The sequence below is a fragment of the Trichomycterus rosablanca genome, chromosome 19 (assembly GCF_030014385.1).
Source record: "Trichomycterus rosablanca isolate fTriRos1 chromosome 19, fTriRos1.hap1, whole genome shotgun sequence".
Taxonomy (NCBI): Eukaryota; Metazoa; Chordata; class Actinopteri; order Siluriformes; family Trichomycteridae; genus Trichomycterus; species Trichomycterus rosablanca.
Window position 1 is genome coordinate 2,686,949 of NC_086006.1, and position 23,248 is coordinate 2,710,196.

Genomic DNA, 23,248 nt, shown 5'->3' on the forward strand with positions numbered 1-23,248 from the left:
AATCTTAGGTTACGCTGTCCACTACTGTCAGTCCAGAACTATAATCTGATGATACACTGTCCACTCCATCAGTCCAGAACTGTAATTTGAGGCTATACTGACCACTCCATCAGTCTGAACTATAATCTGATGCTATACTGACCACTCCATCAGTCCAGAACTATATTCTGAGGCTACACTGTTCACTACTGTTAGTCCAGAACTATAATCTGATGCCACACTGTCCACTCGATCAGTCCAGAACTATAATATGAAACTAGACTGACCAATCTATCAGTCCAGAATTATAATCTGAGGCTACCATGTTCACTACTGTCAGTCCAGAACAATAATCTGAGGATACACTGTTCACTCCATCAATCCAGAACTATAATCTGATGCTACACTGTCCACTCGATCAGTCCAGAACTATAATCTGATGCTACACTGTCCACTCAATCAGTCCAGAACTATAATCTGATGCTACACTGTCCACTCGATCAGTCCAGAACTATAATCTGATGCTACACTGGCTACAGGTTCCCTGAAACTCAACAATTAAAGATTGGAAATGAATCTTCAGTGGTTTGATGAATGTTTGGGTTTAATATTCGGTGTAAACAGTGCAGATCCTTGGACCTGATGTGTCTTGTGTAAACAGTTCAGGCTGCTGGAGGCGGTGCAATAATCGAGCTCTAACTGCAGCTTTTGGGTTAATTATGAAACCACTCCAGTGAGTAAAAGTAATCTGGTTGGGAAATCGAACCCTAGGTCTGGGGTTGCCAGGTTGGCGTAATAGTTCCTATTAAACAACTGTCTTGCAAAGATTGTGGTTTAAAAGTTATTTTAAACGTACGACTGTTGTTAAAGGTCCAATTTTGCATCTTAAGGTTCAAGTAATACATTTTTTACACTTAAGGACATTAGTGTGTGTGTGTGTGGGGGGGGGGCTTTGGTGGGTGAGAGGTGGTTCCAATTACTCCCTATGGAATGGAAATGGTCCCAAGTGGCGTCCAGAGGATTTTCCGGTCTGGGGACCCAAAATTAATTCTCGTTTTCGTTCCATCTCGTTCCACCCAAAAATGGCAAGGCTGCACTTTATTACCCCTTTTCTTAAGCATTAAACACAAAGTAAACAGAAACAATCTGGCAACATCTGCAGAGGACCAGAGTGCAGCCTGCTCTATAGATGCACTTTTGCTCTTTTTATTTGCACCCGGAGCTGCAGAGACTTCAAACCTCCAACATGAGCCTGGTTCTGGAGAACTACATCGGTGGGAAGTTCGTGTCCTGCAGCAGGCATGTGGACTCGTACGAGCCGTCCACTGGAGAGCTGTACTGCAAAGTACCGGACAGTGGAGTCCAAGAGGTGAGGAGCATACACTTACTGGAGTTTGTTGGTTTGGGAGGTGGTTAGAGGGATCTGGTCTAGATTGTGCACAAAAATAAACTTAAAGTCAGAGAGCATTTAAAACAGTTTAGGGATCTAATCATGGAGCAGTATTGATATAAATAATAATAGATTTATGTATTTATTAGGATTTTAATGTCTTTCATGGCAGGGCAGGTAGTTACTGGTTACACAACATTCATCAGTTCAAGTTTGATGTCAAACACAGTCATGGAGGAAACCCACACAGACACGGGGAGAACATGCAAACTCCACACAGAAAGGACCTGGACCGCTCCACCTGGGGATCGAACCCAGGACCTTCTTGCTGTGAGGCGACAGTGCTACCCCCACCCCTGGTAGATTTGATCCCCTCAGTGTTCAATTCATGACTACAGCCTTGGATGGATGTATGAATTGATTAATGGATGAATGGATAGGCGGATGTATGGAAGGATGTATGAACAGATGGATGGATGTATGGACGGATGTATGGACAGATGTATGGACGGACGAATGTATGGACAGATGTATGGATGTATGGACGGATGGATGGATGTATGGACGGACGGATGGATGGATGTATGTATGGACAAATGGATGTATGGACAGATGTGTGGATGGATGTATGAATGGATGTATGGACGGACGGATGTATGGATGGACGGATGTATGGACAGGTGGATGAACGGATGGATGGATGGACGGATGGATCAGTAGATGTAGATGACGGACAGATGATTAAATATGTGGAAGTGCAGCATGACCATGGGTGGCTATGCAGATAAACTGTATTTAATCCTGTTCACATGGACTCCACAAGACATCTGATCAAGTCCTATGATATTTGTACCGAGACATCACTAGCTGCGCTGTAATGTGGATCCTACAGTGCCATAAATATTCGTATCGACACACACCCAGCTGTCCTTCTGTTGCTCCAATGTCTGGTTCTGAGACCTGTGTGCCCACTGTAGGTGCTTTCAAAGGTGGACGGAAGTTAGCATGGGCGCCTTTGCTGGCCTGTGACTATGTAACCCCACACACGGATTAAACAGTATTAAAATGTGCAGTTTGAGCCACAGCAGCTCTTCTGTTGGTCCATACCAGACACCATAGTCTTCATGTCCTCTGGTGTCAGTAAGCTGACCAACAAAAACCATCAGCGGTTTGTGGCTTGTCTATCCTCGGACCTCTGAAGGTGGGTTCACGACTGCTTGTGAGCACCTTATGCTGTTTCAGGCTTCACCCAACACGTCTGCTACAAGAAACTACCATCAGCCCAACATTTACCATACTCCTGACCATCACATGCACATTTTACACATTTTGGAGGGTGAAGACAGTTTTTATAGAGTTTTGTTACTGCGTGAGCCGTTCTTGACTCATGATTCAGCATTTCGGAGTGAAGCAGGTGCACTTTGCACTCGTCAGCACCGAGATAATGATTAAAGAGGAACAGGAATCTGGGCTCAGGGTTCAACCCAACAACAAACTCCAAACAACACTGTGATTCACTAAGCTGGTAAAATTATACATTCAAATAAAAATGCATTAATAAAGATATTCCTAAACTCCAGTGGAGTTTCCTGTTTTTGTTAACATCGCCGTGTGTCCATCAGATCTTCAGGTTGTAAAAACTAGAAGGGGTTGCAAACGTTGAACTTGATTGTGATGCATAAACATGTTCTGTACACCTGCGTCTTGGGGTCAGATGTTTAAAATCAGTCTTGGGTGGCACTGTTGCTTCACAGCAAGAAAGTCCTGTTCAATTCCCAGTTTGCATGTTCTCCCTGTGTCTGTGTGGGGAGACGATGAATCTTGTGTAAGCAGTAACTACCTGTCCTGAATGTCCATGAATGTAACCAGTGTGTAAAACATGACATTAAAATCCTAATAAATAAATAAAATCTGTCTGTTATTAATCACACAGCATAATAACGTGTTGCCTTTAGGTGGAGGCAGCAGTGAAGGCAGCTAACGAAGCATTTCCCGGTTGGTCAGCCACGAGTCCGGCGGAGAGAGCTCGAGCTCTGAATAAACTGGCTGATCTGATCGAGGCTCGTCTGGAGGAATTCGCCCAGGCTGAATCTAAAGACCAGGGTAACTCTCTTCACACACTCTAGTCCACATACAGGAGGGTCGGACCAGGATCACGGGGTCCTGACAGACTCCTCAGGACACCCCAGATTGTATGTGCTCGGGTTCTGGGTTTTAAAGACACCTGAGAGGCTTTGATGAAGCAGAATAGTGCAAATCTATGGTGCCACATAGGCCAAGAGATGAGAAACCGGCTACAAACACCACTGGCTGTCATAGCTTGGTATGATACAGGAATAAATACACTAGATGTATTCGGACACCTGACCATGAGCAGTATTATAACAGAGTGAGCTGTATGTGATGTTATTAGCTATAACAACAGCCACTCTTCTGAGAAGGCTTCTCAAAGGACTTAGTATGTCTGTGGGAATTTGTGCCCGTTTGTATAGCTGGGCATTGATGTTCCAGTTCATTCCAGAGCTGTTCAGGTGGAGCTGAGGTCAGAAGTCTGTGCAGGACACCGGAGTGTCTTGAAACCGAGCTTTTCTTCATGTCTTTATAGAGCACAGTCATGCTGGAACCGGAAAGAGCCTTCCCTAAACTGTTGCTGCAAACTTGGAAGCTATAATCTCCTTCATGTAACTGATTTATTACACCTGTTAGCAATTGCTGTGGCTGAAACACATGAATTGAATAATTAGAAGGGGTGTCCCAATACTTTTGCCCGTATAGTGTATAACATCATGAACACTCTCGTTATTTTTCTTCTCCTCCTCAGGAAAGACGATCAGCTTCGCCCGAACCGTGGACATCCCCCGCGCTGCCTACAACTTCCGATTCTTCGCCTCATCGGTCCAGCACCACACCACAGAGTGCAGTGAGATGGACCACATGGGGTGTCTGAACTACACCGTGCGCTGCCCTGTCGGCGTGGGTAAGAGTGTGTGTGTGAGGAAGTGTGTGTGAAGATGGGATGTTTTTTTTAGGTTTACAAATTGATGTTGGTCTTTTATTCCAGCCGGCCTGATCAGTCCGTGGAATCTGCCGCTCTACCTGCTCACCTGGAAGATAGCGCCGGCGGTGGCTACAGGGAACACGGTGGTGGCCAAACCCAGTGAGATGACCTCCGTCACCGCCTGGATGATGTGCAAACTTGTGGAGGAGGCTGGTGAGAAGTGTGTGTGTGTTTCTTGAAGGGGAGAAGTGTGTAACTGCTTGTGGTTGTTACTTATTATACATTTAGTGTCCTGTATATCTGCACTTTAAATTTCTATACGTGCAAACTGTTAATACACATATCAGCGATTTCAGCTGCTTCCGTCAGGGGGCGCCAAAGTCGATCATTTGTCCACATCATTGATTTGGCCCAGTTTTTATACCGGATGCCCTTTCGGACGTAACCCTCCTATTTATCCAGACTCTTTTCATTAAAGGGGCACAAATTCCCACAGACATACTTTAAAGTCTTGTGAGAAGCTGTATAGTGTATATAGTAAACTTGCCTAAAAGGAGGGATGGTGAAAAAGGCAAAAAAATGTTCTCCTCTCCTGTTTCACATCAACAACGAGTGTGTGTTTGTGTAGCGTGGGTTTTTCTGACATGTGTGTGTGTGTGTTGTCATGTGTGTGTATGTTTATGTGTGTGTGTTTTTCTGACTTCTGTGTGTGGTTTTTTTTGACGTGTGTGTGTGTTTTTCTGATGTGTGTGAGTTTTTTGATGTGTGTGTGTGTTTTTCTGACGTGTGTGTGTTTTTATGTGTGTTTGTGTGTGTGAGTTTTCTGACTGGGTTTTTCTGACGTGTGTGTGTGTGTGTGTTTCTGACGTGTGTGTGTTTTTGTGTGTTTGTGTGTGTGTTTTTCTGATGTGTGTTTTTTCGGACGTGTGTGTGTGTGTGTTTCTGACGTGTGTGTGTGTGTGTGTTTCTGACGTGTGTGTGTTTGTGTTTCTGACTTGTGTGTGTGTGTTTCTGACGTGTGTGTTTTTGTGTGTGTGTGTGTTTCTGACGTGTGTGTGTTTGTGTTTCTGACGTGTGTGTGTTTGTGTTTCTGACGTGTGTGTGTTTTTGTGTGTTTGTGTGTGTGAGTTTTTCTGATGTGTGTTTTTTCTGACGTGTGTGTGTTTGTGTTTCTTACGTGTGTGTGTTTGTGTTTCTGACGTGTGTGTGTGTGTGTGTTTCTGACGTGTGTGTGTTTGTGTGTGTGTGTGTTTCTGACGTTTGTGTGTGTGTGTGTTTCTGACGTGTGTGTGTTTGTGTTTCTGACGTGTGTGTTTTTGTGTGTGTGTGTGTTTCTGACGTGTGTGTGTTTGTGTTTCTGACGTGTGTGTGTTTTTGTGTGTTTGTGTGTGTGAGTTTTTCTGATGTGTGTTTTTTCTGACGTGTGTGTGTTTGTGTTTCTTACGTGTGTGTGTTTGTGTTTCTGACGTGTGTGTGTGTGTGTTTCTGACGTGTGTGTGTTTGTGTTTCTGACGTGTGTGTGTGTGTGTTTCTGACGTGTGTGTGTTTGTGTTTCTGACGTGTGTGTGTTTGTGTTTCTGACGTGTGTGTGTTTTTGTGTGTTTGTGTGTGTGAGTTTTTCTGATGTGTGTTTTTTCTGACGTGTGTGTGTTTGTGTTTCTTACGTGTGTGTGTTTGTGTTTCTGACGTGTGTGTGTGTGTGTTTCTGACGTGTGTGTGTTTGTGTTTCTGACGTGTGTGTGTGTGTGTTTCTGACGTGTGTGTGTTTGTGTTTCTGACGTGTGTGTGTTTGTGTTTCTGACGTGTGTGTGTTTTTGTGTGTTTGTGTGTGTGAGTTTTTCTGATGTGTGTTTTTTCTGACGTGTGTGTGTTTGTGTTTCTGACGTGTGTGTGTTTGTGTTTCTGACGTGTGTGTGTGTTTGTGTTTCTGACGTGTGTGTGTGTGTGTTTCTGACGTGTGTGTGTTTGTGTGTGTGTTTTTCTGACGTGTGCGTATGTTTCTGACGCGTATGTTTCTGTGTTTTTTTTGTTTGTGTGTTTTTTGATGTGTGTGTGGGTTTGTCTGACGTGTGTCTGTGTGATTTCCTGACGTGTGTGTGTTTTTTTTTGACGTGTGTGTGTGTGTATGTGTGTTTTTCTGACATGTGTGCGTGTGTTGTTTAATGTGTGTGAGTTTTTCTGCAGTGTGTGTGTGTTTTGATGTGTGTGTGTATTTTTCTGCCATGTGTGTTTTTTTCTGATGTGTGTGTATTTTTTTGTGTGTGTTTTTCTAACTTGTGTGTTTTTATGTGTGTTTGTGTGAGTTTTTCTGATGTGTGTGTGTTTCTGATGTGTGTGTGTGTGTGTTTCTGATGTGTGTGTGTGTGTGTGTTTCTGATGTGTGTTTGTGTGTGTTTCTGATGTGTGTGTGTGTTTCTGATGTGTGTGTGTTTCTGATGTGTGTGTGTTTCTGACTTGTGTGTTTTTTATGTGTGTTTGTCTGTGTTTCTGACATGGTGTGTGTGTGTTCAGGTTTTCCTCCCGGTGTTATAAACGTAGTGTTCGGGACGGGCCCTCGTGCAGGAGACGCCCTGGTCTCTCACCCCGACGTTCCCCTGATTTCGTTCACGGGCAGCACGGCGACGGCGCGGGTGATAACCGAGCGCAGCGCCCCCTACTGTAAGAAACTCTCACTGGAGCTAGGAGGTAAAAACCCGGCCATCGTGTTCGCGGACGCCGATCTGGAGCAGTGCATCAGCACCACAGTGCGCTCCAGCTTCTCCAATCAGGTGAGAGATCACACACACACACACACACACACAATACAACCTGGTCAGGGTCATGGTGGTCCTGACAATTCCTGGAAACGTGGGACTCGAGGCAGGAATACACATGGACATCCTGGACCATACACATGGGCCAATCCACCTTCTGCTTTTAAGGTGCCCTGCCTAATGTAAAGTCAAACAGAAGGTGCTGTCTGCTGCCACATGGTGGCGCTCGTGCTCCATATGACTCGAAACACTCTCTCCTCCGGTAGGGCGAGATCTGTCTCTGTACCAGCAGGATCTTCGTGGAGAGGAGTATCTACCCACAATTCCTAGCAAGGTTTGTGGAGGCAGCTCGCCAGTGGAAGACCGGTGTGCCCTCTGACCCGACCAATCAGAACGGAGCGCTAATCAGCAAGGAGCATTTAGAGAAGGTCAGAAAACGTTAAACACATACGAGCTCTCGACCCTCACAAGTACCTGAAGCTCATATCTGCCAACCTGCCACGCTGTGGCGTCTCTTCCAGGTTCGGGGGTTCGTGGCGCTCGCCAGGGCAGAAGGAGCCCAGGTGCATTGTGGGGAAGGAGTCGAGACCCTCGACCTTCCACTGAAACATGCAGCTGGGTACTTCATGCCTCCGACCGTGATCTCGGGGGTCGGCGACTCCTCGGCCGTGATGCAGGAGGAGATATTCGGCCCCGTCACCTGCGTCACGCCCTTCGATCACGAAGAGGAAGTGATATCACGGGCCAACGGCGTGCGCTACGGCCTGGCCGCCACCGTGTGGTCACGTGACGTGGGTAAGGTCCACCGGGTGGCTCGGAGGCTGCAGGCCGGGTTAGTGTGGACCAACTGTTGGCTCGTCCGGGACTTGAACCTGCCGTTCGGAGGAATGAAGAACTCGGGGATCGGTAGAGAGGGAGGGAAAGATTCCTACCACTTCTTCACCGAGGTTAAAACCATCACCATCAAACACTGAGGAGCCGGACACACGCGGTGGGTTCCAGAAATCTGCTGACCATCACAGTCAAACACTGAGGAGCCGGACACACACGACGGTGTCCAGAAATCTGCCGGAACCACCACAGAGCTCCGGCATGAAACGTTTTGTGCTGATAATAAAGAAATGTTAAGAAATCATCACGTGAACTGTGTTTTATTTAAGCAGCAGCACAGCTAATATTCACTGTGTGGCCAAAAGTATTTGGACACCTGACCATGAGCTTGTTGGACATCCGGTTTCAAAAACAAAATGCCTTTAAAACAGACTGACCTCTGTGTGATTTTTTTTAACTATAACAGCAGCCGCTCTTCTTATGTGGCTTCTCACAAGGCTTTGGAGTATGTCTGTGGGAATTTGTGCACATCCACATCCAACGAGAGTTTGTACAGCTGGAAACTGAACGCTGTTTAGTGAGGCTAAAGTTTGGAGCTTGCTTTGTGCACAGGGACACAGTCATGCTGAAACAGGAAAGGACCTTCCCTAAACCATTGCTGCAAAGTTGGAAGCATATGATTTCCAGTTTATATTTGATTTATTTCATCTGTTAGCAACTGTTGTGGCTGAAACACATGAATTCAAAAGTGATGTCCCAATACTTTTGTCACTTTTTTTGGAGACTTTGGGTTGCTTTATTAAAGATGACATCATGGTCAGGGTCGTGGTGGTTCTGACAGTTCCTGGAAACGTGGGACGCGAGGCAGGGATACACATGGACGTCCTGGACATGGTGTCAGTACGTCACTTACTTATTTACACCTAGGAAGGAACTAAAGATTAGCCAATCCACCTTCTGTCTTTTTAAAATAATTCCAAAAACTGTTGCAGCCAAACATGAAAACAAAACACAAATACGGAGGTTTTGTTCCGGCTGCTCCCGTATTTAGGAGTCGCCACAGCGGATCTGGCCCGTGTACCGGAGTGGGCGCGGTTTTTACGCCGGATGCCTTTCATGACTCAATCCTGCTACTTATCTGGGCTTGGGACCGGCACTTTTAGAGAGTTTAATAAGCAATGCACTGCACACACACACACACACACACACACAGACACCCACACATACACACTCTCACACACACACACACACACACACGACTGAGCATAAACACAGAGAAACCTGCGATACCCTGAATTCTGTGTAAATGTTTTCTTTGATGATTTTGTTTCTGAAATTCCATCTGAAGTCAATAACACGAATAATAATAAACACAGCGGTGAGCAGTGAGCGGTCAGTCGTGTGTGTTACTGGTTTGGTAGGAGGGACTGTACAGGTACTGGTCGCTACCACTGGTGTAGTTTGGAATGTAGTTTGGAATTCCTGGATGATTACTTCAATGTATCAGCTTCCGGAAATTGCCCTGTGTGTGTGTGTGTGTGTGTACATGTGTGTGCATTTGTATACATGTGTTTATGTATGTGTGTGTGTGTGTGTGTTTGCCCTGTCATGGACTGGCGGCCTTTCCAGTGTGTTTCCTTCCTTTTGTCCAGTGAATCAGACCCACCACGACCCTGAATAGGATACAGCGATAGTGAAACAGACACTGAATAAATGAACTAACAATTTCTCCACCAAACTGTTACTCCAGAGTCCAACAGACTGATGCCGTCTTTTAGCATCTCTTCTTTTCCTAGTTCTTGGTCTTTTAGGTCACATGGCTTTTGAAGTTTGGCCTAAATTATTTATATGTACAATATTTAATACTAATACTATATTCTTACCATAATTATCCCGTTTTACATTTAAATTTATCATTTTATGTATTTATTTTATTCTAATTAGGCACTATTTTAATTTCTTTGTGCTACTTCCGGCAAAAAAGTTTCCTTCAGGATGAATAAAGCTCTATCTTCTCTTATTCAGTGGATGCTTTTATCCAAATTGACTTACAGTTATGACTGAATACCGTGCAAGCACCTGAGGGTTACAGCCCTTGCTCAGGGGTCCAGCTGTGGTAACTTGTCAGTGGTGGGGAATGAACCGGCAACCTTCTGATTACTGGTCCAATACCTTAACTGCTCCCAGGATGCATATTACTCACATACCATCATTACAGCAATTTTGGAGGTGTACAGGTGCCACACACACACACACATCTGAGCTGTTGTTTTCTTGAATCATCAGCACAACGTTTCTTACCGGTGACACCGCCGGTCGCAGAAATCATTTAGTAATTTTACACGATGATGTGTGGTGGGTAGAAGCGCCACAGAGATCCTGGTAGATTTTCATTACAGTGATTAATGAGGACTGGCGCAGGAGGGGCGCGCTCATTTTTGGAAATAAGAAAAATAAAGGAAGCGGTTTAATGTGTTCAGTCACGTCCTCGAGCATGAAGCCCTCCACGCCCAGCTCAGTGGGCTTGATTGCACTCAGTGCCCACAGCGCACCGAACCCGAGACGTGAGGGGCTTGTTTCTCTTGGCTGACGTCCTGGCCGTGTTCCTGCGTGCGGAGAGCTTGTGCTGGAGCTCGTTATCAGGCTGATGTTTGTGCTTCTGGTTTGGGTCGACGTGCAAAACCCCACCAGAGTTCTGCTGAATCAGCTCCCAACCTCTGGAACCTCTGGAAACGTCTCAGGTCTGATCTGGGACGTCTGACTCCGGTGGTGCAGCAGATTTCTTGCATGTGCATGACCCAGGAAGTGCATGGCGGAAGATCACGTAGCCTGTGTGACTTCCTGCAGCAGAGGGCAGGGTCGCCTGGCGTCCATCTGTGTGACTCCATGCCAGTGCCACCCTGCCCATCCGCTCAGTGGTCAGAGAAGAAAGTATGGTAGTTTTATTTTACTTCTCAGTGTGTATAAACATTAACTCTTTGTTGTGTGTGTTTGTATGTGTGTGTGTGTGTGTGTGTGTGTTTATTCAGTGACGGCAGAATTGGACAGACTGACCGGTGTAAATGTGGGCAGAGTTATAACTGGGTCACTAGGCTTGTTTAGGATCATGGAACCATGGTAACCTTGACATGGACAGGTAGCTTTTGACCTTGGCATTGTGTGTGTGTGTGTGTGTGTGTGTGTGCGTGTTTGTGTGTGTGTGTGTTTGTGTTTCTGTACAACTTTTACTGGCACCAATAATGACAGGAATCAGTTGTGACCCTCGCACCTTAACAAGATTCACCCCATCACGAATAATAATAATAAATAATAATAGTAACAAAAACGTTAAATAAAAATAATAATAAATAAAAAAAGAAAATGTAACAATGAATTATAATAATAATAATAATAATAATAAATAACAAACATAATAAATAACTAAATACATAAACTACATAACTAAATAATAATAAAATAATAAAAATATATATATATTAAAAAATATTAATAATGATAATAACAATAACAATGAATAATAAAATAATAATATTTAAAAAATAATAATACTAACACTTATACAAATAATAATAATAAATAATAACAAAATATATAACTAACTAACTAAATAAAAAAATAATATAATGATAATAATAATAATAACAATGAATAATAATAATTATTATAATAAATAAGAACAAAATATATAAATAACTAACTAAAAAAATGAATAACAATGATAATAATAATAAAAAAAGAACTAAATATATGACTAACTAAATAAATAAAAATAAACAATAATAATAACAATAAATAATAACAAAATATATAACTAACTAAAAGAAAAAATTAATAATGATAATAATAATAACAATGAATAATAATAATAATAAATAACAAACATAATAATTAACTAAATTAATAAAAAACTAAAACTATTCTAAATAAAAATAATAATACTAAGAATTATACCAATAATAATAATAATAATAAATGAACGTTTTATTATAGTAATATAGATCCCGAGGACCCAGGATTGGTCATTAATGACCCCTGTCACTGTTTGTGAGTGTTTGGTGCGCTTTCTCCCCGTCCACATGGGTTTCCTCTAGGTGCTTTGTTTTACTTCTAGATTCAAACTATATTTGTGGAGGTTGAAGGAGCGAATGTCGATCCATGTGTGACTCTCCGCATGTTTGTGTGTGGATCTGCATATGAACGTGCAGGCAAAAAGGAAAAAAAATATGACAAAAAGACAAAATGGACTGATACTGTGAAACTACTGAATCTGAGGAGACGTGTGATGGTTGAGAAGCTCCTCGGTCAGGAGTGGAAGGTCTGCAGCGGAGCAACTTTCCTCTTTTTGTCTCCCAATTTATTTATAGATAGTTAGATAATTTATTAATCCAGAAGGAAACTAAGAAAGTCAGGTTTAGTCATCACCAATTCCCTATTGAAGTTCTGCTGCATGCATACATGCTGTGCTCTGTATACCTCTCCACAACTCACACTGCCATCTCGACTAGACAGTCGTAGTGACTCCCCGTCCAGCCGTTCTGACCCCAGACGGAGTTAATTGTGTCATTAGAGCGCCTGACCGGGCTGGTGCAGCATATCAGCACATAAAGGACTTTTAAAGACACGTTTAATGACTTTTTACAGGCAGCTCCAGGCTCGATTGAGGGGGTCAGGTTATAGTCTGGTAAAGTCATTGTGTTATAAAGCTACATTTAGCCCTTGACTGCTTTTGCTGACCGGTTTTATGCCTTCGCTGACCGAGGTGGCCTGACATTAACTTTGACAGCACTTTAGCAAAGCTATACTTATATTTCCTCATTTCCGTTGTGCTGAAGAAGCAGGACGTCGGTCTGTTATCTGTGCTTCCAGTACATGACGGCTCTGGTGAACCCTGACAGTCTGCAACAGTCTGCAATTCTGCAACGTTCAGTATTAGGAAAGAGAAGCAATGAAATAATGATGGACCCTGGGACCTTTTCGGCTCTGCTCCGAGACCGGATTATTTTTTACTATTTTTTATTGTAATATAGTCTGCTGTAGGAGCACGAGAATGGACGAGTCTCCTACAGTGCAGGGCACGATGTCACAGTTTAACATGGAAACTTTCGTATACTTTGTATGTACTGATAGAATTACAGAGGAGGACAGTGTGCACATCTGTATATCATGATGACCCGCCTGTCCTCATCACTGTCGACCTTTACAGCCCGTACAGGTGTAGTGGGGACCAATAATTGTGCCAGTACAGTCCAACCAGCTCGAGTTTTACTGCATCATTCACACACAGATGAAAAAGGAACCCAGTGGATTTGAATATTTGAGCCACACTGATTGGCTTATCAAGAAGGTCCTGGGTTTGATTCCCAGCCGAAGCTGTCTGTGACCTTTCTGTGTTGAGTTTGCATGTTCTCCCCGTGACTGTGTGTAGGTTTCCTCCCACAGTACAAAGACGTGCAGTCAGGTTAATTGGAGCTACTAAAAAGTGTGTGTGTGTGTGTGTGTTCTGGGATGGATTGGCGACCTGTCCGAGGTGTTTCCTGCCCCCTGCTCCATAAATCAGACCCACCGCAACAAGATATTCGACTTGGTGAACTAGTACCTAACACAGAGACAATACAAACCAAAACTAGTAATATTAAACAGTTCAAGTAAAATGTTCTGGAGCGATAGTCATTAATAAAGCATTTTCAGTAGTAATAAAATGATATTAGGTTGCTGCAAATATGATGTTAAAGCGACATCACAGAGGATTTTGCAGAACCCTGACCTCACCTGAGGCACCTTATAGCACCAAAGTGGGGGCGAACTTTGAATCAGGCGTGTTAGTCTCAGATTTAATAAATAAATAAATAAATAGACTTAAACACTAAACTCTGCAGTACGTAGGTTTGCAGAACTGTACTTGTCTATAAAGGGTTAAAACAAGATGTAATGTGAGATATGTCCAGTTCCCTTGAGCCATATTAGTTTCAAGGACGTCCAAGTTTGTGAAATGTAAACTGGACGCGGGCCACGCTTCTGTCTGTCTCCTCCCATCGGGGGGTCTGGGCTCTGTCTGCATTGGTGGATGTGGACACATCTCAGAAACACCCCCATAAGTATACACACACACACACACACACACACACACACACACACACACACTCACACACACACTTACATATACAAACAGAGAAAAGATCCAGAGTAATTCCTCTGGCCTTGTCCTACATATCCAGTGTGTTACTGTCGTTGAGTCCTCGCTGGACTGTGCCACACCGCCCCTGGGTTAATCATGTAACGATGAAACAGGTGATTCACATCACAACTATAAACTCAGGATCGTTCATCATATGCAGCACAAAGAAACATATTCAATCATATTTAAACATATTTTTTATGTTTACACAGTCATGGACAATTTTGTATCTCCTATTCACCTCACTTGCACGTCTCTGGACTGTGGGAGGAAACCGGAACTCCCGGAGGAAACCCATGCAGATACGGGGAGAACATGCAAACTCACACAGAAAGGATCTGGACCACTCCATCTGGGAATCGAACCCAGGACCTACTTGCTGTCAGGCGACAGTGCTACCCACCGTGCCGCCCCACCTGTTCAATAAGCATACCAGTAAAGACGTTGCTCTACTTTCTCCACTGCTGTTCAAACAGAACAAACTCCTTTTAAGTTATAAACATGAGGAGCTTTTACTACCAAGGTTCTACCATGCAGCCATTATTTGGCCCTTGAGCAGGGCCCTTAACCCTCTAGCCTCCAGGGGCGCCATAATAGTGGCTGCCCCTGTGCCCCGAACAACATCCAGGAAAATAATGTAATTGTACTGTACCCTCGTGTCTGTATATATGATAAATAAAGATGCCCACTGAGGCAGATGTTAGCTGGCGTGCTAGCGGGTTGTGCCGCCTCAGCCCCTTGGTTCGAATGGCCTGAGGCTAACTGTGTTAGCTTAGTCAATGACGTAATCGCTGTCTAAATAATCTGCCTTATGAGTTTTATGTCTAATTAGAATCCTTCGTACTAATTCATCTGCGCCTGGCATGGCAGGTGGGCATAATACTGTGCTCCGCGCCTCTGTGGGCATGTTACACAGGCTTGCATTGCCTAACCAATCTCAGGTCCTGCTACTAATACTAGTAGAACTGTTCATTCTTTTACTGCTGCTGCTGCTGCTGCTGCTTTAAGAATACATTTCAGTATTATAATGGACAGGACATTGGTTTGGTACACCGCGCGCCACTCCGTCTCTGTGCGTAAATGCATTCAGAAGTAAAATGCGACTGTAAATAATTTCCTTTGTCTCCGTGTGTAATTATATAAAGGGACAGAGGACGATCGGGCATGTCTGCAGGGACGGAGGGTCGAACCCGACGCAGACACCGTGTCTCCTTTAAGCCGGCGTTGCTCTCTTTCCTCAGCATTGTGTACGAGTGTCGCCAGGGCAGATGCTTTGTCTAAAAAACATGGTGTCTGTTATGTTCTCTTTTGTGTAGACGGGCGTCTCGGCCTGCCACTGAGAGACCGAATAAGTGTGGAGGGTGTTTACAGTATTCATGTGTATAACAATGAACAGGCATCAGCTGATTTCCTGATGAGAGCTCAGAGCGCAGGTGGCTTTTCCTCAGATTCTTCACTTACAGCTTCAGTTTCCCTCACACACAGTCCCCGTCTCCGAGTGGAGGGGGGATAAACTATTCAGAAGTTGTGAAGAACTGGGCTGAGGAAGAGCAGGGTGCTGCGTACCAGCCAGGCTCCGCTCAGGAAGAACACAATGTTCCCGGTGCCAGCGTTGGCTGATGAAAGAGAGAGGGTGGTACACGAGAAATAATCAACTTTTTACTCACAAAGATCAAACAAAATGCTCCTTCTGTCACGTTTCTGAGCACACAGCACTGATAGTACACTATATGGCCAAAAGTATTTGGACACCCGACCATGAACTTGAAACAAATGGTATTATTTACATTTTGGCATTTAGCAGACTTACAATTATGACTGGACACGATTTGAGCAATTGAGGGTTAAGGGCCTTGTTCAGGGGCCCAACAGTAGCAACTTGGCAGTGGTAGGGCTTGAACCGGCGACCTTCTGATTACTAGTCTAGTACCTTAACCACTAAGCTACGATTTGAGTGACTTTTGTGTGATTTGTTCAGCTAAAACTCTTTTGAGAAGTATGTCTGTGGGGATTTGTATGACTCAGCAGTTGATGTTCCAGTTCACTCCAGAGCTGTTGAGAAGGGCTGAGGTCAGGACTCTTCAAACCAAACTATATGACAGTCATGCTGGAACAGTAAAGGACCTTCCCTAAACTGTTGCTGCAAAGTTGGAAGTATATAATCTCCTTTATATGACAGACTAGTAGTTGATTTCCAATTACTATGGTTAATTCTTATTATTTACTGGGATTGGCCTTTATTAAACACTACCACAGGGGCACTAAGTGTCACTGCTTTTTAGTCATGCGAATGCCCTGTAATGACCTCTCTCTCATTCCCTCTTGTTTTTCTCCTCAGTGTTTTTTTTAAACACCCCCCGCCATGCAGTCGCCCCCTGTTTTCATTACTTGTGTACCTGTATTGATCATGAGAAAATCATTTACAGCCTTTTACTATCTCTTGATCGCTGATTGGAGATCTGTATCTGTGTGTGTGTGTGTGTGTGTGCATGTTTTGGTTTGGCTGCTGTCATGACCATGTTATGTTTTAAAAATCAATAAAATAATAATATAATGAATGAATAATGTAATCATGCACAGGTAAAACACATAAGGCAAGTGTATAACGGTGTGTAACGTTTCCTCTGGGAGCTCCGGTTTCCTCCTACAGTACAGAGACTGTTAGTGAGGTGAATTGGAGAATCCTAATTGAAGAATCCTATAAATTGTAATAAACAAATAAATGAATGAGTGAATATATAAATAATAAACAAACAAATTAGTGAATAAATAATTATGTAAATAAATAAACAAATAAATTAATTAATTATTGAATAAATACATATATAAATAAATTAGTGAATATATAAATAAATAAATAGATTAGTGAATATATAAATATATAAACAAATAAGTGAATAAATAAATATAAAAATAAATAAACAAACAAATAAATAAATTATTGAATATATAAATAATTAAACAAATAAATAAACAAATTACTGAATATATAAATAAATAAACAAATAAATAAACTAGTAAATAAATAAATATATAAATAATTAAACAAATAAATAAATAAATTAGTAAATAAATAAATATGTGAATGAATAACTAAATAAATAAATTAGTACATAAATAAATATATAAATAACTAAATAAATAAATTTGTACATAAATAAATATGTGAATTAATGAACAAATAAATAAATAAATTTGTGAATAAATAAATATATAAATAACTAATCAAATAAATAAATTACTGAATAAATAAATAAACAAATAAATAAATACATTAGTAAATAAATAAATATATAAACAAACAAATAAATTACTGAATAAATATATAAATAAATAATTTAGTAAACAATATATATATATATATTTATATATATATATATATATATATATATATAAACAAACAATTAAATTAGTGAATACATAAATACATAAATAAATATTTTAGTAAATAAATAAATGTGTGAATAAATTAGTAAATAAATAAAAAACTAACTAAATAATTAAGTCAATAAGTAAGTAAATAAATAAATAAGTGAATAAGTAATAATATGGTTACATTTCCTTTTTCCTGGATAAAATGAGTTGCACCATTCTGATCTATTCTGTGTAAAATGTTGTTTCAGTGAGGAAGGAGAGGAACATTTATCATGTAGGTGAGGACCAGGTCTTAGTCTGAAGAGAGTTTTTTTTTATTTGTTTTTAAAGCTTATTTAGTTCAGGTGACCAATCAGTTAAACTCCATTAACTTAATAACTGCTATAAGATCTATAACAGCAGCAGTTGACACTACTGGAATGTATATAAAAGAATTATAACAGTGGTTTGTTGGAGGCGTGGTGATTCCTGGACATCATTTTGAACGTGTTTGTGTGTTTTGTCCAGCCCCCCGACCACCACCCCCTCAGTTCTTGTTTTTATTCTTTACACAGATACACACACTGATCACGAGCTGATCAATCATAAACGAGAACCGTGAGTGATGTGCGTCATCAGTGAGCAGGACTTTGTTTTTACTCTCACTCATCAACATGATGTTTCTCTTTCATCCACATTCTGCACATACACGTACTGATGATCAGCTAATGATTATCTGTACGCTCGTGATTCATGAGTAACGGGAGTAATGTGTAACTCAGGGCCTCGGTTACAACACGTTTCTTTTTACTGTCTGTAAGAGTTTAGAAGAGTGTAGAAGTCACAGTGCTGTGAAAAAGTCTGAATATTTAACATGATAATGATAGTACACAAACACAACACATTTATTAAATTATTATATTATTTATTTAACAGTGTCTTTATACATATAGTAGTTCGGTTCTCTTGGTTCTGGACCAAACAAAAAATTGATAGATTGTTAGATTTTAGTCCTGGTTTACTCAGCGTTTACATTCACAAATATACTTATATGATGTTTATTTTTATGAAGTATAAGAGCTCCAGCGGTCAATCCAGCGCCCGTATGCACTAAACAACTTTGGGATCAATAGAAATTTTGATTGCAAGCCAACAGCATTACCTGACCTCACAAGTGCTCTCTTTAAATAAATAATAATAATAATAATAATAAATAATAATAATAATATAATAATAATAATAGTAATAACTGTAATAATAATAGTAATACTGTAATAATAGTAATAATAATAATAATAATAATAATAAAATAATAATAATAATAATAGTAATAACTGTAATAATAGTAGTAATAATAATAATAATAGTAATAACTGTAATAATAGTAATACTGTAATAATAGTAATAATAATAATAATAATAATAATAATAAAATAATAATAATAATAGTAATAACTGTAATAATAGTAGTAATAATAATAATAATAATAATAATAATGATCTGCTCGTCTGAGGGAGGGAGGGCTGTAAGGGCTCCTCATCTTTGCTGCAGTTACGACCTCTGCTGGCTGATCGTTGTCGCCTGCACAATGAGACGGGGGATAACAGGGGTCAATGCATGACACAGATCCTTATATAAACCCACCACACACAGGTGAAAAGAAGTGGTCAGTAGTGCACACGTGTTGGGGGGGGGGCAGCTCTCCTGGGTCAGGAGTGGAGGGTCTAATAACAAAGTGTGGTTTTAAGTTTAAGAAACATACCTTTTGTACATTTACCTTATATATTTATCTTATTTAAAGCTTGTAGACGATATTTAAAAGACTTTCTGAGCTCCGGGCACCCCTGGGTTTTGGTTAGAGGAGGATTTTTAGTTGGAGGTCCTGAAAGTTCCCTGAAAGTTCAGAAGCGCCTCTGATTGATGGCCGGCTTGTGCTGAAGTGGCAGTCAGAGCTTTGTATTCTTAGCTCTTCCTCTCAGGATCATTTCATGTTTCATTTTCTGAGCTGATATTCATGTCAGGGACTAATTTTTCCTGAAGACTTCACTTAATCATCCGAAAAAAGAGCCATCGGTCAGCGGCACCTGTCAGCGGCGCCCCGCAGAACAATGACCGAGGCCTAAATATAGAGACGGGACAGAAGAGGATTAAAGGATGAGTGCAGGAAGACTGAGTCAGGAGAAAAAGAGAAAGTGTGTGTGTGTGTGTGTGTGTGTGTGTGTGTCAACGGCTGAGTGACGAATAGATCATTAATACATTCTGAGCGTATTTAATGTTTTCTGTTTTTTGTTTTGCATGTTAAATATCGCATCATTTTTATTACTGTGTGTGTGTGTGTGTGTGTGTGCGTTTCCTGCACACTGGAGCACTGTGTGACCCTCGACCCTAAGCCGAGCCATACAGATTGCTGTCTCCAGCTCATGTCTGCAACTTCCTGTGCACACACACACACCACTTCCTGTGCAAAAACCAGCACGGCTATTTTAGATCACCTCAGGCCTGGAATGTCATAAAAGACACGGGAGAGGAGACACGCTGGCTCCCGCTGCACTGTGTGTGTGTGTGTGTGTGTGTGTGTGTGTGCAGTAGGAAGTCATTAAGGATCCAGCAGCAGTTTGATGGTGCAGATTGAAGGAAGTAAGAGTTCAGATGAGAGGATGACGGGATGAAAAAGGCCGTTCTGAACTCACGCTATTTCCTCTTAATTTGATATTGATATTTGATCATTCAGCTTAAAAGTGTGGACATCTACACACACCGAGCACTTTATTAGGTACACCTATCTGGTACGTACAATCATCAATGACTTTATAAGCTACACCTACAGTTAAGGCCCTACCTAATTCACGGACAGTGAAATAATCCTTTTCCCGTGTAAAATGCAATTTGCTGCGATATTTAAACTGTTAAGGTTTGTGTTTAGCGATTTAACGTTATTTATCCGTGTAGCGTTCAGGTGCCTCTTGTTAACTGGTTCATTTGCACTACAAGGTGTCCTAGAGTTTGCTGAGTTTATAAAGCAAGAAATAAAGTGTACACAGATAAACTATCGGGAGCAGAATACTTATTGGCTTGTTTTTTTGAGGCGCAGCGCAGACTACACAGAGATGATCACATGTGTAGAGAAGCGACACTTTTACATTGATTATGGAACCAATCTCCAAAGGGACAAAATGCACTCAATACGTAAACAATGTTAGCACAGCACACAACACCACAGAAAGGTCTGTTACACTAGCAGTCCTACGGCAATTCAGTTAGCAATCGGTTAGTCAAAATGTCCAAGTTGTCCAGAATCCTTTGCTTCGGCATTTTTTGGTCCATGTAATCTGTAACAAACTGTAGCTGAACTCTACGGCGCTGACACCATCTGTGGCGGCTTTCAGACCGGCGGTGACGTTCTAGCAGCTTGTGAGGAACATCTGACATGAGGGGACAGATGATCACGTGTAGAGAAGCGACACTTTTATATTGATTATGGAACCAATCTTCAATACGTAAACACAGACATCAAACAATGTTAGCGCGCTACACCACAGAAAGGTTAAAGAATGAGCCGCAGAAGCATTTGGGATATCAGCTGAAAGGTGAAGGTTGTAGGTTCAACTCTTGAGCCTTTGAGTAAGACCCTGAACACTGTCAGTTCCATAGGCGCCGTATAGAACCCCTATAGTTTGACCCCAGCTTCCAAACAAGCCTTCATGCTAATATAAAACATACCAGCCGCATCAACAACTGATGGGAACACTGACAGATCCTGACATCACACAAAGCTAGTAGAGGAAAATGTTTATTTATCATTTTTACATCTCCATATCAGGGCATTTTGAGCACATCTAAACCCCCGATATTCATTTTGATTACTTTGATGTGGGATGGATGAAGGGCTCCGTCTCTGTAAGGAAAACCTCCCCAAAATGTCGACCCAAACATGCAGCGCCAATCTCTATCTCATCACAGAACCATCTAGAAAAATCCTAAACTCGGTTCGTCCCGTCAGACCTCTATTTGATGCTGAGACGGGGTTGCTTGGATACAGCGGCCTCTGTGTGTCTCACATCCTTCACCGGTCATCTCCGGGGCTTCTGATTGGTCACGGGAACACCACGACCCATCCAATCAGAGTGCAGGGTGAGCAGACGAGCACTTACACACCTTGAATACAGAGTGGTAGACGCTGGCACACACACACACACACATACACACACAGAAGAAGGTGGAGAACATTCTGGACATGTTTCATTTCAGCCACAGTTAATTAGAGCCACATACACGCCGCTCGGCTTTCTGGGAAAAAATGGGAGCTTACATGAGGACTCATTCTGTATCGATTCTATTTCTAATTTATTTCCCTTTAGCAGTGTCTCAATTTGATATACCTACTTCCCTATGCACTCCTTTGCTGGTCATATGGAAGAACACGCTATACTCTCAATTTTTCTCCACCGCTTGTGCTGATGCCTTGACCAGACAGCAGGAGTCATTTTCATTCAGCATCAAGGATTTGCAATATGTATTAAATTTAAAACACGATACATTTTATTCTGATTTTGCTTTTGTTGCTTTTTCCCCTTTAATATACACATGTGGTCAAAAGTATTTGGACACTCGGCCGTGATCTTGCTGGACATCGCATTTCAAAAACAAATGCTATTAAAATAAAGTGACGTCTGTGTGATCTTATCAGTTATAACGAGAGCCGCTCTTCTGAGGAGGCTTCTCACAAAGTTTTGAAGTATGTCTGTGGGATTTTCTACCCATTTCAAAACCTCAGTTGATGTTCCGGTTCGTCCCAGAGCTGTTGAGTGAGGCTGCGGTCAGGAATCTGTGCAGGACGCTGGAGTTTCTTTAAACTGAGCTTTTCTTAATGTCTTGTTTATAAAGGACCTTCCCTAAACTGTTGCTGTTTAAAAGTTGGAAGCACATCATTACCATAATATAATTGATTTATTACAGATGTTAGTAATCATTGTGGCTGAAACACAGGAATTGCAGTTGTAGCCTAGCGGTTAAGGTAATAGATTAGTAATCATAAGGTTGCTGGTTCAAACCCCACCACTGCCAGGTTGCCACTGTTGGGTCCTTGAGCAAGGTCCTTAACCCTCAATCGCTTGAAAACTGTATATTGTAAGTCGCTTTGGATAAAAGCACACACTAAATGCCGAAGTGATGTTGTGTCCTGATACTTTAATACAACCCCAAATCAGAAAAAGTTGGGACAGTATGGAAAATACAAATAAAATAAAAACACAGTGTCCTTTACATTGACTTTTGTAATGGTTCTGTGGCGTTTGTGGGACTTACCACTCTTCCCTGACGTCACAGGCCTTACAGAGCAGTACAGAGCTAGGCCTTTAATACTAGGCCAGCTCGTTAGGGTGGACGACCTGCAGCTGCGGCTCCCTTATTTAAGGGTACGCCGCCTGGCTGCAGGTGTCGCACCTTTTGTCTTGTTTGTTCCTTTTGTTTTGGGCACTGCGGTGTCCGTGGGGACTGCTGACGGCTCCCCCACGCTTCTTTTGTAGTTTTAGAGGTACCCCCGTTGGCATTAGGTCATCAGGGTGTGTAGACTGCAAGGTTGAGGTAATTAGCTTTTCTTTTACCTTCTTAGAAGTAGCGTGGTGCGATGTCGTGCAGTCCTCGTACTGTTTTTATTTTACCCGTTAGCATTTAGCATTAGCGGGTGAAGCCAGCCCCGTGATACGGCGCTGGTCCTCTCCCCGCTAATGTTTACCTAGCTACTCTAGCTGTGGTATTCGGCAGCCGG

General features: G+C 41.9%; 1 protein-coding gene across 1 annotated transcript; it reads left to right on the forward strand.

The window, feature by feature from the left end:
* Positions 1-1,196: 1,196 nt before the first annotated feature.
* aldh8a1 (aldehyde dehydrogenase 8 family, member A1) lies at positions 1,197-8,255 on the forward strand. The gene is made up of 7 exons (XM_063015839.1): positions 1,197-1,348; positions 3,325-3,472; positions 4,191-4,346; positions 4,431-4,580; positions 6,879-7,135; positions 7,387-7,548; positions 7,642-8,255. The coding sequence occupies exons 1-7, from the start codon at positions 1,226-1,228 to the stop codon at positions 8,092-8,094; spliced, it is 1,449 nt and encodes a 482-aa protein (XP_062871909.1). The 5' UTR covers positions 1,197-1,225; the 3' UTR covers positions 8,095-8,255.
* Positions 8,256-23,248: the final 14,993 nt, after the last annotated feature.